Source organism: Alosa alosa, chromosome 3 (genome assembly GCF_017589495.1).
Source record: "Alosa alosa isolate M-15738 ecotype Scorff River chromosome 3, AALO_Geno_1.1, whole genome shotgun sequence".
Lineage (NCBI taxonomy): Eukaryota > Metazoa > Chordata > Actinopteri > Clupeiformes > Clupeidae > Alosa > Alosa alosa.
The window spans coordinates 23,569,437-23,586,163 of NC_063191.1; the positions used below are offsets into that span (position 1 = coordinate 23,569,437).

At 38.4% G+C, this 16,727-nt stretch overlaps 3 protein-coding genes and 1 long non-coding RNA gene across 6 annotated transcripts; 3 read left to right on the top strand and 1 right to left on the bottom strand.

Moving 5' to 3' along the window:
• Positions 1–307: 307 nt before the first annotated feature.
• Positions 308–2,711, bottom strand: LOC125292679. 3 transcript variants are annotated; one of them, XR_007193252.1, is made up of 4 exons: positions 2,464–2,711; positions 1,061–1,106; positions 777–822; positions 308–621 (listed from the first exon to the last, which is right to left on the bottom strand). It is a non-coding gene; the product is annotated as an uncharacterized LOC125292679 (long non-coding RNA). The 3 variants fall into 3 exon arrangements; XR_007193251.1 differs by having other exon boundaries at positions 1,061–2,711; XR_007193250.1 differs by lacking the exons at positions 1,061–1,106; positions 2,464–2,711 and having other exon boundaries at positions 777–1,047.
• hoxd11a (homeobox D11a) lies at positions 2,590–6,831 on the top strand. The gene is made up of 2 exons (XM_048240083.1): positions 2,590–3,225; positions 3,942–6,831. The coding sequence occupies exons 1-2, from the start codon at positions 2,616–2,618 to the stop codon at positions 4,172–4,174; spliced, it is 843 nt and encodes a 280-aa protein (XP_048096040.1). The 5' UTR covers positions 2,590–2,615; the 3' UTR covers positions 4,175–6,831.
• A 2,693-nt stretch (positions 6,832–9,524) lies between these two features.
• Positions 9,525–11,905, top strand: hoxd10a (homeobox D10a). Its single transcript, XM_048238322.1, has 2 exons — positions 9,525–10,346; positions 11,109–11,905. The coding sequence occupies exons 1-2, from the start codon at positions 9,620–9,622 to the stop codon at positions 11,381–11,383; spliced, it is 1,002 nt and encodes a 333-aa protein (XP_048094279.1). The 5' UTR covers positions 9,525–9,619; the 3' UTR covers positions 11,384–11,905.
• Positions 11,906–14,032: 2,127 nt separating this feature from the next.
• Positions 14,033–16,357, top strand: hoxd9a (homeobox D9a). The gene is made up of 2 exons (XM_048240155.1): positions 14,033–14,628; positions 14,987–16,357. The coding sequence occupies exons 1-2, from the start codon at positions 14,079–14,081 to the stop codon at positions 15,229–15,231; spliced, it is 795 nt and encodes a 264-aa protein (XP_048096112.1). The 5' UTR covers positions 14,033–14,078; the 3' UTR covers positions 15,232–16,357.
• Positions 16,358–16,727: the final 370 nt, after the last annotated feature.

Below are 16,727 nucleotides of genomic sequence, written 5' to 3' on the forward strand. Positions count from 1 at the left end.
AGGGGGAAGACGAGAAAGGATGCATTTAATAGCCTTTATTGTAATGGGCACATCGTTTAAAAAAGCCAACATATTTCGACCACGAGTAGGCCTAAATGTCTTCAAATTAAGCAAATGAGGACAGCGAGTAAAACGTTTGGCCAAAAACGTATGCAGTCATGTGTTTCAAGCAACAGTACGCTACATTGTTTGTCATATTCAAATTTGTTTTCCATTAAACAAATGTATTATTATAGGCCAAGCCAAGTGCCCATTTCGTTGACATGGATAGATAGTCTTTAGACATATACAACATATTTTGCATTTGTAACAGCTATTTGCCTACAATACTGCTTTATTTGGAAATTACACAACAATTTAATAAGAAACTATGATGACCTACTTCCTTGCTTTTGGAATAACTAAGATATTAATCAAGTTAACATTACCATTGGAAACTATTTGCAACTAAAAATGGTGCATCCATGGAATAATTCTAACAATGTTCCCGAGACGCCCCTCTTCAGATCTGACCAGTCGAAAAGCCTGTGGATCGCCAAATGGGGTTGAGGTTGTTTTTCCATCTTTCAAGCTCCTTTAAGAAAACACCGCCAGACACTGCCTGTTCATGCGCTCCAGATACTGGGGGCGCCAAAACAAAGTTAAGGTCAAGTTAGTGTATAATTTTGCATTTAGATTAAGCGCATACACTTTAACTTGAATTCAGTTAAATATCTAAAACTTTGAAATGTATGAGATGGGTAGCTTTATGGCAACCTATAGTGTGTTCCACCCACCTTATGGTTAAACCGCAGACCATTAGAGAAGGCCTCACTGTTTCCACTGACAAAAGAAACAGTGTTACAATGCGGCTATACGTAGGCTAGGCAACTAATTGCAACAATATTTTAAAACCATGTGTGAAGTGGAATTATCACTTTAAATTACATTAAAAATTTAAACTTTGCGTTCATGAGTTTTCAAACAACATGCCAGTAAATAAATTCATACAATATTTTAGTCTGCTGTTAAAAAGCGCCAGACGCATTATGTAAAGACAGAAAATGAAAGAAATACTTACAGGTGCAAATGTGGATTCAAATGTCTACATCGTTCCCAAATGTAGGCTAAACCAAATCAATTTAGCAGTTAATACCTTACATTTATTGATAAACACGTATTACGCACATGGCGTTTTAGCCTTGAATGCATGTACAAATGCAATTTACATGTATACATATATTCTTTATCATCAGAACAGAATATCGTAAGATTCCGCTGGATAATGCAATGGCAACAATGTGGCTCTGTGCGCGTTTCATGGTAAAGTGTCTTGGATACACTTAAACTAGAACGCATCCTTTTGTCTGTGCAATAAAATGATTTGACTGCTGACGGGTATTGGTGATGTCTGGGTGCACATCGTCTCAGACAGCAGACGTTCAAAGCCAGAAGAGTTGTTTTGGACTTGGCAGTGTGGATATCTAAATGTCTCCATCAATGCCGGCCTTCAACATTTTAATTGACCTGTTATTCCTGGGATAAAGTTTGAATATTTGTCTTTGGATTTGGACAAAACAAACGTGCACTAAAGTAGCACATGGGTAAAGTAGTAAATCTATTATTTTGCTCAATTCTTTGCATGTGTGTGTGTGTGTGTGTGTGTGTGTGTGTGTGTGTGTATGTGTGTGTATGTGTAGAATTCCTCAGCTAAAACCCTAATATGCACAGAAAGTTCCACATTTCAAAAATGACTTTCCCCTGATGTTCTATCCAATCCAAAAAGTCTTTAAATTCTTGAGAGAGGTTTTGACTTCCTCTTGGCTACTTTATTCCTCTTGGCTACTTTATTCTTCCTCAATTTTGTTGATCCTTTTTCTCGGCTCTTTCTTTCATGCGTTATGGCACCCTGATACCAAAGAAACATTAAAATATACTTGAAAAACCGGGCCTATATATGTCAGGAATATAGTTCTTGAAATGCCTTGGCGTTTTCGAAAGTTGACTTCAGCTTTTCTTGTGCAATTGAATACAATATATTAGTATGCAACTTAAAATTGCGAATAATAATGGTGAAAACAATGCACTGGCTTAGTCTAGGGTATGATCTACAATGCTTCTCTGTAGTCAAAGACATTTCTGGCAGAAAAAATAGTTTGTTTAAAATTAAGTGACATGCTTGTTTTAAATACGAAATATTCAGACAAATGTACTGCATGAATCACATCGACACTGTTACACAACTGTTACTTCAATCTGCAATGTGTATAGGTAGACATATGCCTTGGATGGGATATGCAGTGATTGTTTACCAACGCCCTATTATTCATACGGGAGAAGCCAAAGATTAACAGGGGAGTTACAGCAAAATGCCGGTAACCAATGACCTGCTGTGTGCGTTCACCTATGAGTTGCTTAAGACAGTTCTTAATGACTGATATTGATATATGGTAATTTCTTTACCGGATCACATGACACAATTACCTCAAGAATCGATCAAGATGAATTGCACGTCAGCCTACGTTTCCGATTTTTTCTCCCTCACGGGTCCTGTCCACACGCCTATGGTGCAATAGATGGACAAAGTTTAACTCACTCAAGCTGCCTATTCCTTTTCTCTACCGCAAAAGGGAGATATGACGGAGTACGATGATCGCAGCAGCTGCGCGTCAAATATGTATTTGCCAAGTTGCACGTATTATGTATCAGCGCCCGATTTTTCGTCGGTCTCGTCGTTTTTACCGCAGACTACGTCGTGTCAAGTTAATTTTCCTTATTCTTCCAACATAGCTCAAGTCCAACCTGTTCGGGAAGTGTCTTTCAGGGACTATGGACTGGATCACCCGAGCAAATGGCATTACAGGGGCAATTATGCTTCCTACTACTCGTCGGACGAGATAATGCACCGAGATCTAATCCAGTCATCAAACAGAGCGGAAATGCTATTTAAAAACGATTCGTTGTACAGCCACCACAGCGGCACCAACTCGTCCTGCAGTTTCTTCACGAATGTCGGCAGGAACGGTGTACTTCCTCAAGGATTTGACCAGTTTTTTGAGTCTGTTAACTCTGAGAAGCCCAGCCCTGAACACTCTAAACAAAAGACAGAGTCCAGTGTCCCCGGAGATGCCGCATGTAATAAACAGTCTTCAGATACCTCAGAGCAGTCGAAACAAGACCTAACCGAAAACACAGAGGAGGAATCTTCAATATCAAACTGCGGGGATGACAAGAACAACGGCTCAAGTAGGTACACGCATTATAGGGCATAGAACTGGTCCACTACTTTGTCCGACCGGTTTTATGTGCCGATTTATAAGCATGCAAAGGTTTTTATATACCCAATAAGATTTACTTTTCTGTTGTAAAAACATTTACGATGGGAAAGCGCTTTAGGTGGGTGACTGCTATGGTAGCGATGTATACTATATATAGAAAATGCTTTGTGGCATGAATCGAATCAGTCGAGTTCAACTAAATTCTTACGATGTGGGATAGCCTAAAATACGCTTTTATGTATATTTAGCCTACACGTAGATCATTGGCATAGACATGTTTTTGGACAAGAAAGGGTTTCTGTTTTAGAAAGTGTGTTTTTCACGAAACAATGTCACTTATATTGAACGCAAAGTCAGTCGCTGGTTGAATCATAGTATTGTTCTTGTGCGCGTGCGTGTGTGTGTGTGAGAGAGAGAGTGAGTGTGTGTGTGCGCGTATTCCTGTGTGTGTGTTTATGAGCTAGCCATTCCTTGTATACTATATGTATTTAAAGTTTAGATTCTAAGTGTATGTTGCTCTGTGTGTGTGGGGGGGCAGATTTGTCATAGCCTAGGCTACATGTTTTTAAAGTAAACCTATATATTTAGAGACAGCGACCCAAATACACTCAAATTGTTGTCCTTCTTTCAGAAAGACTTTTGAGACACGAAGGTGTTATTAAAAAACGTTACATCTCTTTACAGGTGCATCTAAGTCCAGGAAAAAGAGATGTCCCTATTCCAAGTACCAGATCCGAGAACTTGAACGAGAATTCTTTTTCAATGTGTACATCAACAAGGAGAAACGCCTGCAACTGTCGAGAATGCTTAACCTTACAGACCGGCAAGTGAAGATTTGGTTCCAGAATCGACGAATGAAGGAGAAAAAGCTCAACCGAGATCGGCTTCAGTATTTTACTGGAAACCCCTTGTTCTGAGTTAAAACTACTTCAGATGCAACAGCAGACTCGTGCTCATGACCTCCATTATAATACCACCAATATAGGTGTTGTTGGGAGGCTTCAGTCGTTTGAAAGGAAAGATAGCCTTTTGCAACCTTAAACCCAATGCTGTCAACAGGCCGGACTGATGTGTTTCTTGAAACTATGCAACGCCTTTGGTATCACAGTCGTGAATACAATACCTCAAACAAGGGAAATTATTTAAGACATTTGTAAAGTCGACGTATGCATTATCCAGTTGAGTGAAAGCATCCAGGGCAACTCGACAATCTTTTTTCGTACTTTCTCATTTAATGGTGAATGCCACTGAAATGTAACCCTCTTGTATCAATCGTATTTATTTATTTCATTTTAAATGGCTGTTTCATTGTGATACCAACCTCATGAGTATTGCAGTACGCAACAGATACTTTGATTACAGTAATCAACACGTAATTTCATAATAGTGGAATTATGTATGCATTAGTTAGACGCATGTGATGTATTAATGTGTTAAATAAACCAAAAACACTGCAAACAATTAGTTCGTTCTGTGCGTCCGTGTACCCCTCCAACTCATGGTTTTCCATCAAGACGGTTATCCTTTATTTATATTTAGATGGACACAGAATACCTTTCAGAGCTCTTCTAGACTTTGGTCAGTGTGTGATGACCAATGGAAATGAGTCAGAACGAACATTTATAGACCTGCGTTTAGCAAAAATAACCCCTGGCTGATGCTAGGCCGTAGCTAAAAGGTATGCATTTCGGAGGGCTATACGCCAAACCATGAAGCTCTTCATCAGCTGTAGGCTGGCCAATAATAACTACACGAGTACTATAGTTCCTTTATTCCTTTTATGTTGTTTTACACTAAGGGTGTTTACTAAACCTTGAACCGTCTAGACAGACTAATAAAACCCCAGCTGTAAATGTCTAAATTGGGGGCTATTGGACCCTCTGGTGACTTCAAATGCGACTCTGTCCAGAAAAGCCACAAAGCGATGTAGCTAGTTAATTTTATGAAACACACACACACACACTGCAAAATCTCAGAGGAAAAATAACGAAAATCTTATATTCAAATCAACTTTTGTTTACCGAGGGAGAGCGATTCCTGCGCCATTGAGCTGGAAGCTCAGTGTGGACTCTTCTTTATCTAAATTACAGGCCCAAATTTGGACATGGATAATTGAGTCTATTTTTAGAAATTATATCATTATTATTACCTATTGGCAATTCTAATGTATATGTATATATTAATGTAAAATCAAAATATTGCATTTGAACTTCCTTAATGTCAAGGTCGTCACCCTTAACCTTTTTGAATAACTATAGCCGCTGCTTTGGGAAAGACGCCCTCTGATTATCTGCACTGCAGCAGGATCTCAACATGGCTGCCATTACTCCTTGCCTTAAAACTGCGTGTTCTTTTTACAGAAACAACTCCGCGTGAAGCTTCAAGACCTGCAATGACCCATTCTTATTGGCATAATGGCATTTGAGTGTACATGGTATTCGGAAGACTGTCCTAAAGTGTATAAGGACGAATAAGTAGCCATTTTACATTTTACGTAGCCAGTTTGGTTTTGAAAAAATCAGAGGAATATCGTGATAATCAAGAAAGTAAGAGAAGTAAATACTGTTGAAATAGACCTATTGATAGCAAATTAGACGACATTTTGTCAGAAAGGAATTATTTCGATATAGCATTGTGGCAACATGCAATCATGGTGTTTTTGTCCATCTGAAATCCAATGTTCACAATTAGGTTGAGGAAAAACAGCATAGGCCTCATTTTAATAGTTAGAAACTATAAACTCAAACATTTTTATGTTCTTGCATACACTTTGCTCGAAGCATTTGTTACTCATTACTTGGTCGTGATGAATTACCAAACTGGGTTAACCCTAAGTCTTAATTACCGGTCGTGAACGGAGTTGCACAATCTTAGCGCATCTTAATAAATGCATGCATACGCGTTTTGTGGCTGTAAAATGAAACAATTTCCAAATAGCCTAGATGTGATATTTAATTTTCAAGATACTTGTATAGCTCTGAATAGATCAATGATGCGGGTTAGCTATATTGGTCGGACCGCCTTTCCACAATTTTCAACATTTCTATTTCAGCATTGTTTTATAACCAGTCAGGGGTAATACCTAACTGTTTTATCCTTATCTGAAAATGTTTTTGTATTTTTTATTTGAATAAGCATGCCCATTGTTATCCATGCACAACTGTCTCATTTCTCCGTTTTGGACATTTAAATATCAAACCTCTCTTAAGGTGCAAAGACAGTCGTGTTTAACACATTCTCAAGATAATGTTGTAACGGTACGTCCTTGGCCTCAACAAGTTGCAGCGGGTTACATGCTATTTAAAGAACATGCATTGAACTTAAGCTTGGCCTATTGTGTTAATCTGCTGTTACATACTTTATCCACATGAGGGCAGGCGCACAGCAAGTTTTTAGGCTGAATATGAATCTCGGTTGTCACACTGCACTTAACTCTGTTGTTGGTTTCAAAAAGGGAAGAAAAATAATTTTACGAAAACTCCCACTGAACTGTTTACAAACGTTGCAGTGGATAACTTTACTAGTGTTTGTGTTTCTCTGTCTTCATTATTCAAAATAAAATGCAAGCAGGATATTATTGCGTCTGTGGCATTATTAGACTATGTTTGCTTATTTTGATAAATCCATTTTAAATGTGTTTAATTTTTTCTTGACATATATGACGTTTTCTTGAAAGCAGTATCATGTTAATCTTGCGAAACTGTGTTGTAGGTTTGGATTGTAAATTATGTGGGCCCATGGTGTTGTAGACGGTGCACCTATGTGATAGAGGTGCATTTAAATGGCCTATTTGTCGCAGATCAGATCAGGATACAATACAATTCATCTTTAGCCTGCATCTATATTACAGTAAAATTTACATTTATACATAATATAGGCTTTAGCCTTTTTTTGAAAGGGTACTTGTTTTGTATCCTCTAAGATGAAGGAGCGCAAGCAGCATTTTCAAAATCGAAGTTTGCAACAATCTACAAATCGTTCTGATACAACCTATAAAAATAATTTATCCTTTTTCCTAACTGTCGTTGGTCTATAATTATAAGGGCGGTATACTCAAATATATAACAGTATTTAGTTTAAGATGCTCTGTGGATTTTCAAACGTTCAATATGACAAACAATTGTAAACAATTGAGAGGAATAAGCAAATAAATACAGATAGGCAAATATGAATCATGGGGTGCTTTTTATAAGAATAATGTTTTAGAACAGGACCTCTCCAAATAGCCGAAAAGGCTATTGCAGTATTTGGTGCTATTTATGTCATGTTTATTGCAATAATAGCTACTATTAGTGAATGTAGGCCATGTTAAATATAATTTAGGCAACACTGGTATACAGTATACTTGTATCAGGTGTCTTTGCATGGCATTAGTATCTTTTTCCTCTTGGATAAGCCTAGTTTGTGAGTTTTTGTGGGAGTAGCGCATAACATAATAAGCACGTGTTACTACAACCACGCCATATATTACAAGAGAAAGTGAGAGAGAATAGATCTGCACATCGTATAACTATGAAATATGTTGATAAGTAATTATGTTTGCGATTAGCGATGTAACATTCAGAGAAAACGCGCGCGCGCCACACACACACACACACACACACACACACACACACACACACACGCACACGCACACGCACACACACACACACACACACGAAGAGAGTCGTAGACAGAGAGTGAGAGAGACTGTAAAAAAAATCTTTAATTGCAATAGTATCTATTTAAACCAGTATATTCGTGCACACAGAGGTAAGGGGTTGACTAGGAGCCAGAAGTTGAAATGTCCATTTGGTATTAAGAGGCATTGATGGGGGGAAAAGCGAGATAAAACAGCCGTGTAATAGTTCAGATGCTTTTATTTAGAACATTAAGAGCATTTTCAAAAGTAGACTTCACTATTTTTCCACAAACCAGCAACAGTTTTCTTTTACAGCAGAAAACTGTTTTTAAAAAACATGTATTTCTGTTGTTATAGTGCAAACAATATGCTGGTCACCTAAGATGCATAATGGCTATGCAAAGTTAATCAAAATAATAAAAAAGTGCATTTAAACTTGAACATGCTTTGGACCATACCCACAACATATCACACATGTTTTATGACCCTGTATACTTTCTGCTCATGTGTATTCTCATTGTCGTCTGCATAGACAGTGTACATTTTAAATTCACATTCAATGTTCCGGTTCTGCAATCCTGCAGGCAATGCAATATAATGTTTGTTGATCTGTTACAGTCACCTGACCTGCATGCAATGGGCCTGGTAAAAAGCAGTGTTTCAATGTTTATATACTGCATGTCAAACAATTTCCTCGTTTTTATTTAACTTCTCTTGGTAGCCCTCTAAATGGGCCTAATTGAAAATGTGTTATGTCGGTCAATTTCAACAGACAAGCTAAATGTTCAAGAGGAGCTGAAATATACCTGCACTATAGAAGCTGTCGAGTCAATAGTACACATCAACATTGTTTTTTTGTTTGTTTGTTTTATTTTGTGAGTGTTACATAGGCCTACTCAATTCTTCTTAAATTATTTATTTTCTGAATCTTATTAATAGGTTACGCCCGGCTGTCGAGAAATACAGTGACTAGACAAATGGCGTCCAATATCTTTAAAATATTTATTAAATTAAACTAGGCCTATCTATAATTCAAAGATGAAGGTAAAAACGCAGTTGCTCTCTATTGTAGAGTGTTAATTTTGTGCAAAATGAATCGATATGGAGAAGTTAAAGCAAAATGTAATGAATGAATCCTATCACCCTTTCCACAATAGATGCCTACTTCTTTAAATAAACATTTTCCACTGCAATTACGAATTCCCACACTGCCCTCTCTTTCAGCGAAAGCGATTCTAAGACACGTTATATTGATCTAAAGCTCAAGTCTACATTTTGATACAGTACACACACAAATAGCTTAATACCAATCATTTCTTTCCATCTTGAACTTGGAATGGCCAAGCATGCTTGAAAATATGGACAGTTTCTACTGAAAATGTGTATATCCACTTGTTTTCGTGTATTTCAGGTTGTTGTGAGTCCCATAAGGATTTCCTTTTTATCTTGGTTTACGCGATAAACAGAACGAGAGTTAAATGCTGTCTTTTGTCCTGGCTTAGAATCAATTTCAAGTCCGTGTTCTAGATGTCGCTGTTGACCACGTCTGCAGATCTGAATCATGTGTCAAGGAGTCCACGTGATGGGAAAGGAGGCTGCGTCTCAAGGCCATTTTCAAATTTCATTGGTGAGATTGTCATGTGGTGGTGGAGAGGCACCCAGAGTTACGCGGGGGATTGTTTTGCTAGATATGTCAGCTTACAAAGGACACATCTCTGCTCTTTAAAAAATCCTCTCCAAAATGTCATTTCCCAATAGCTCTCCCGTTGCCAATACGTTTTTGGTTGATTCGTTGATCGGGGCTTGCAGAACAGACAGTTTTTATTCTAGCAGCAACATGTACATGCCATCCAGTGCTGAGATGGGAACTTACGGAATGCAAACCTGTGGACTCATGCCGTCTCTCGGCAAAAGAGGGGAAGTTAACCACCAAAATATGGGCATGAATGTCCATTCCTACATACCTCAAATTGATAACTGGGCAGATCCGAATAGGTCTTGCAGAATAGAGCAACCATCCAGCCAGATTCCCACTTGCACATTTTCACAAAATATAAAAGAAGAAAGCAACTGCTGTATGTACGACAAGAGAGCAAAGGACAGTTCGTCTGAGATTCCCGGGTATTCGAATATGATTCCAGAATCCTGCTCCGTTGAAGGTCCAGAAATCCCTGTCCCTGGCTATTTTAGACTGAGCCAAACTTACGCGACTGGAAAAAGACCGGAATACTGCCATGAGTCAACGAGTCCGAACGCTACACTGGTGCAATTAAACAGAGTGATTCCAAAATCGCAAGCAACGTCTTTTGTAGACATCGAGAAGAAAATCCCTGAAACTCCACATAACCGGGAGACGAGACGGACACCTACCCCAGTGGAGAGCCCCGATCCAAAGTCACAGGAGGAGAAGAATTGTTCTACTGAAACGTCTGCCTCCAGCCCAGAATTGCCACAGAAGGAAACGAAAGGTGGGTACAATAAAAGGATTAATCGCGTCGCGCTGTAATACGAACGCTCCAGCATCATAAAACCCAATATAAAACACAAACAACCCGAAAGTCGTAATGTTTAATGAGAGCCTTACTCAGGTTGCAGTAAAACGCTTTACAGGAAACAGTTTTCCACCGGACCGTGTTAGCATAAATAAATTTTGTTGCCACTATCTGTCAGATATGTTTCTTCTTTTATTTACAGTATACAAATACTAATAATACGAGATTTTCCTGAAGCAAACATTTTCTTTGCTAGGTTTTATAGTACATGTAGGACCACTGAAGCTAATTAAAAATGTAATCTATATATTGTCTTGATTCGTGGTTTTGTTGTAGGCTAATGAGACCCTTCTAATGAACAAAATTCCACAACATTTTGCAGCTCATGTGCGGTTCTACATTGGGAGCCTTAAAATACTACGTTAGGTAATAATCATGCAATGCAATTGGGATGTTCCCTACAGTGGTGTCATAGGCAAAGACGATCTACTGATTTTTGTGTTGGTGTAGACCCCAGTAAACAGTGATTACATGCATTGTTTATTGCATTTGTTATTTTCGAACTTAACTCATGAATATCAAATAAGTCAGGAAACTGCACGGGTCTGCTTTTAGGAACATACATGCACAGTAGTGCAGCAATATGGGACATTTCCATTGCAGCAGTGTTTATTGTATGCTATGCTCATCCGACTGCCCCTCGTTTGAATTTAATATATTCTGTTTTTACCATTTCAGACTGCAAAACTGACACACCAACTAGCAATTGGCTGACAGCAAAAAGTGGACGGAAAAAGAGATGTCCTTACACGAAGCATCAAACCCTGGAATTAGAAAAGGAGTTTTTATTCAACATGTACCTGACTCGGGAGCGCCGCCTAGAGATCAGTAAAAGTGTCAACCTTACTGATAGACAAGTCAAGATTTGGTTCCAGAACCGCAGGATGAAGCTGAAGAAGATGAGCAGGGAAAACCGAATTCGAGAACTTACCTCAAACCTAACTTTCTCTTGAGCATGTAAACGAATGTATATTTCAGAAACCTCTTGGTCCTTTCAAAAAAAGGATTATCTGGAGACCATTGGACATTGTTTCTAGTTTTATTTTCCACTTTGCGATACTGTGATTGTTGCTACTTCATTTTAATTGTATTTTGGTGGTATTTTAAACGTAAAGCATTGTGTAATTTAAAATATATTTCACAGGGTAACATTAATGTGGTTTAGGTCTTAAATTATAGAAAATGACAGAAATTCATCTGCGGAGTGTATGTTTTGATATGGTCACATCGCCGCACGTAACCTTTGCTTTTGAAACCCATCTACATTGGTTTTGAACATGAAAGCACATCTACTGTTTGTAGCCTAAGTAAATAGTAACTAAGTCATTACGTCTTAATAAAGTAAGTCATTTCTCGACAAATTGAATATATATAGGCCTACATTTCTTCTTACCACAACACTGTAAAAGTTCCTGTATAAAATGTGGTAGCCTATCCAATGTTAAAATGTGCGTGTAACTCCCAATGCATGTTTGTGGCATGTTTCTAGTAATAAATTGATTCTGTCAAAATAGGCTATTTCTCATTTGTTGTAGTTTCAAATATGTAGGCTAGCTGTTCTTATCAGCACTATAGGCTACACATTGTCATCACTAGTATCCCTAAAGAGCTCAGAGCCCTTGTAGCCTACACAAAATATATCCAGTAACTAGCCTAGGCCAAATCAATTCTTTCAAAAACACATGCGCTCAAATATTCAGCTGACACACATGAATCACAATAAACACCGGGGCCCGTATTAGGCCTACTGTATTATTAAAGAAAATTGCGAAAAGTTTGTCTACAGGTGACCGTTAAGGTTATCATGTTAGGATCGATTGGTATCAACAGTCTAACCTCCTTGGCTCTGTAGGCGAAATGTACCATTCAGGTAATTCGGTAGATGTAAGATACTGTCAGCTCGTTGTTTTGCGGTTAGCTGGCCCATGTAGGCCTGTGATCAGGCTACAGGAGTATTTTCCAAAACATCTCAAACCCATATGTAGCCTTTACGTCTGCATCTCATTATCTTCTTTTTTTGCTAAGTCTGACATTTCTGATTATTGGTAGGCTAATGCTGAAGATAACCTAACTGCATATCAAACATGTTAATTAGACCTTAGCCTGTGTGCGCACAACAATGTGGTTATAGAAAACAAATGCTATTATTGAGATATTTCGACATGGACAGATACGAATGATTTAAATGGACTATAGCCTATGTTTGTGTTTACTTATAAACATACAAAAGTCGAAAAAAAGAGAATCTTTGTGAAGTTTCATATATTTACATTTCTTCCACTTCTCTTCAATCTAGACATCTATTGACCTGGCGTAGGTAGACACACAACTCTGTCTTTCCTTCAGGCACACACACACACACACACACACACACACACACACACACAGTTGTTAGGCTTTGTAATGAATTTGAAGTTGGTTACAACGACGTACAATGGAACGTTTGAAGAGAGCATAATAATAATAATAATAATAATAATAATAATAATAAAGAAAATCAAATATAGTACTTAAAGTGCCATACTTTCATTACAGGCCTATATTTCTTTCACGGTATTTCAGTTTTATTCACTTTTATTTCTTCTGTCTTCTAAGAGAAAAATATTGTTCGACAATTAGCTACTAATTGTCAACCAGCCCATTTGCCTATAGCTTATTTAATATTGACATCTATGGAGTAGCTTTGGCCTACCTAGAGTGACATGTACCGATTGCGCAATTTGACTTCCGTCAATTAAAATTGGGATATATCCAATTTAGACATCGAATATAAAAGGGCCTACGTGTCATAAGAGCTGTCTATGAGACCATATCGCACGCCAGGTCAAAAGAAGAAAAAATAAGTGTGTGTGTGTGTGTGTGTGTCGTGATCTATCCCGGCACACATATTCACTTTTTTACGCTAGGAGTCCGTTTTATTAAGGACACATTAATGTATAATCAAATGCACCTCATAAAAGTTTTATTGATGGACATAAAAACATTATGACCAGCTTCTTAATAAATACAATCAGTACACAAATAGTACATCCTGTGTCAAACTTACAAGACCATGTTCACAAATGAACGTTCCTTCTCATTGAAGGATTGTTCGAGGAATGTATAATGTAAGATTCGGCATTGAAACGTTGGTGGGTTCGTTATTTTACAGCATGTTATTAGATTTATTTTACGAGGACTTACAAGTCAGTAGTCTATAAAATACTTTACAAGGGTCGAGTATATGACATAGCCTACCTCCTGACGATATCTTGTAAGATTTTACACTTGGTTGGAATTATTTGCAGAGACATCAAAGATGAGTGTCAGTTATGAAATAAAAGGGTGTATTAATCTATGTGGGGAAAAAATAGTCCGTCACACTCTAAAAGCACCAACACATTTTAAACATCAAATTCCACCGAATAGCTTTGTAATTAAAGTTTGACAAACATTATAATTTAAGCACTCATCGTATGTTTACTAAAACTACGAAATCGAACAGATCTGCAGGTCAGCGGATTGATTTACTCACTGTATTGGTAAATATGATCACGTGATTCATGTAACCAATCGCTGAAGATGAAGCCAGCAAAAATACTATGATTGTTGAGAGAGAAGGTTTCCGTAACAGTGTAACCTTTTATATGACTGCGAAGGGATCCAAATATGTCGTCGAGCACAGCTCTTAGTAACTATTATGTGGACTCTATTATGGGACATGAAGCTGAGGATGTTTACGGCGCGCGATATGTCCAGAGCTCCCACAGTAGCTCCTCCAGGCCGTCAGGTGTCGGCGGAGAAAACGCTGAATTTTCCTCCTGCAGCTTTGCACCCAAGTCAGCCGTGTTCTCTGCGTCCTGGTCCTCGGTTCACCCCCAGTCGACCGCTGCAGTGTCTGGGATTTACCACCCTTACGTTCACCAGCCTCATATCACAGGCACAGACAACAGATATGTGCGCTCCTGGATAGACCCAATCTCGAACCATGTCTCTTTTTCCGGTTTCCATGCGAGCAGTCGACAGTATGGTGCTAAGCCTGAAACTGCATCGAAAAGGACCGAGTGCTCCACGTTTGAAGCCGAAAGCCCGGACGCTCCTGAATTCACATGTGGAACAGTGTCAGAATGCGCGGATAAAGCCACCAAAGATCCCGCTGGCAGTGATGTTTCCAGTCCTAGCGAGCCCAAAGACGAGAAGCAACAACAACTTGACCCAAGTAAGTAAAATAAATTGCCCAGTGATTTACAGCCCTCAGAACTGTACGAGCAGGGTGTGTAAAACTGGAGTTTTACTAACCTATAAAAGTGTCTGGGCTCTTTCCATGGGCTGAGAAAGTGTCCCCGGCTGTAAATTGGTATTTACTATGAAACTGATAATAGGCTAACTGTATACACTCTATGAAGCAACTGCGCATATACTCATCATTGATCCTGGTTGTTTTGTAAACAGCAGTGATCGCTATAGTTTGGTCTTTTAATAGAAGCCTAGGCCTACAGCTTAAAGTAGGACTAATTAGCTTGTTGATCTTATTTAGCCAACATTCATCCTTTTCTTTCTACATATCTCCCTTATAGGTAACCCAGCAGCTAACTGGATTCACGCACGTTCAACAAGGAAAAAACGCTGTCCTTACACAAAATACCAGACTCTAGAATTGGAGAAGGAATTCCTCTATAATATGTATTTGACAAGGGATCGCCGCTATGAAGTGGCTCGAATTCTGAATTTAACTGAAAGACAGGTCAAAATCTGGTTCCAGAACAGAAGAATGAAAATGAAAAAGATGAACAGAGAAAGGGGCAGCAAAGATCAACACTGACATATCCCAGGCGGCCAGAAAAAATGTTTCGTCCTTTTATGTGTGTTATCAGTTGTGTTTAGAATTAAACGCTGTTAGGGACCTAAACTGTTGTTTATGTTCTTTGTTCTGACACTCTTATAGTCCATTGGGGTCGGCGAGGAACTTCTCTGCAACATTAACAACCCCAATCATTTCATATTGGAATCACATGGATTCTTATTCTGTATATCTGAACAAGGATGTTTTCTCAAGGAGCCTGGCGCATAACAAGGTGTTGGGTGATGATTCATTTTAAATAGCTTACAATCTTTGCCGGCCTTGTAAGCATTAAAAGCTGTTAAAAATGTACATTTCGTGTAATTTAAACTATTTTGACAGTGCGAGATGAAGACGCATGTGGCAACTATTCAGTATAGGCAAAATCAAAAGCATGCTTTGCAGATTGAGCCAATTAAGAGGTTCTTGACATATCGAATGGGATCTCCGTAAGAATTTCTAAATGTATTTATCAATAACTGCTCTTGTAAATAACATTACGAACCAGTACGCACGACAAATGAAAACCACAGGCCCATCACTTCAAAAATTCTGTATTTCCTCGGTGAATTCTGATTCTGATATCCTAATCCTGATCCCGATATCACTCTTGGCCGAAATGTTAGAGGCTCTTTATGCACACGCAGTGAATGATAATGGCGGCCACATAGTTTACCAGCAAATTGCAAAATGTTCACTGTGCAGGCCACTGTGAGTTGTCTTGGTATTTGAAGCAGTCACCGAAAGTCTTTTTTTTTTATTAATATAGTGCTGTTTTACTAAGATAAAATGTTTTTTTTTATTCTGGTAATGTTGATAATTAGTTTTGTAACTGTTATTGCCTTTCTGAGACTCAGTTGGCAAATAAAGACTTGTTTTTAATGCTAGCGTTGTTTGGAAAGAAAATTGTTATGAAATTCTAATTAGGGGTCAACTTAAAGGAAAAGAAGGATGTTGGACGAGGTTGCATTGTTGATGGGTATCGGCAATAAAGTGTTTGTGATTGGGAAAGGTGTTGCACAGTTCCCCCAATTTATTGTCAGACCTGTACCTATAATTGCTTTAAAGCAGGAAGAAACGTGGTCCAATAAAGTCATAGAGATGGCTAGACGTCTGGTCTAAATGAGTTTATGGGCCAGGGCTGTAATTGCACCCCTCTTTGAAACCGTCTTTCTTGGGTGTTTGTGTCTGTTGCTGACAAACAAAAATGCAGACACGCTGCTGCGGCGTGTAAATTGTCTGTCAGCAAGACTGAAAAGAAATCATCCCCCAATGCAGAGAAAGTCACGTTTATTCACCAACTACATTTCCCTTTGAGAGGGGCAAAACTTCACATTGACTCTCCTTCAAAATACCTTTTTTATTTTTCAAAATTGACAAATGGACAAAAATGCAAAAAGCACATGCAAAGTGCATGCATTAGAAGGGAGAATTTTACTCTTGAAGTCTTCCAAAATTAAATGACATGTTAATAATGT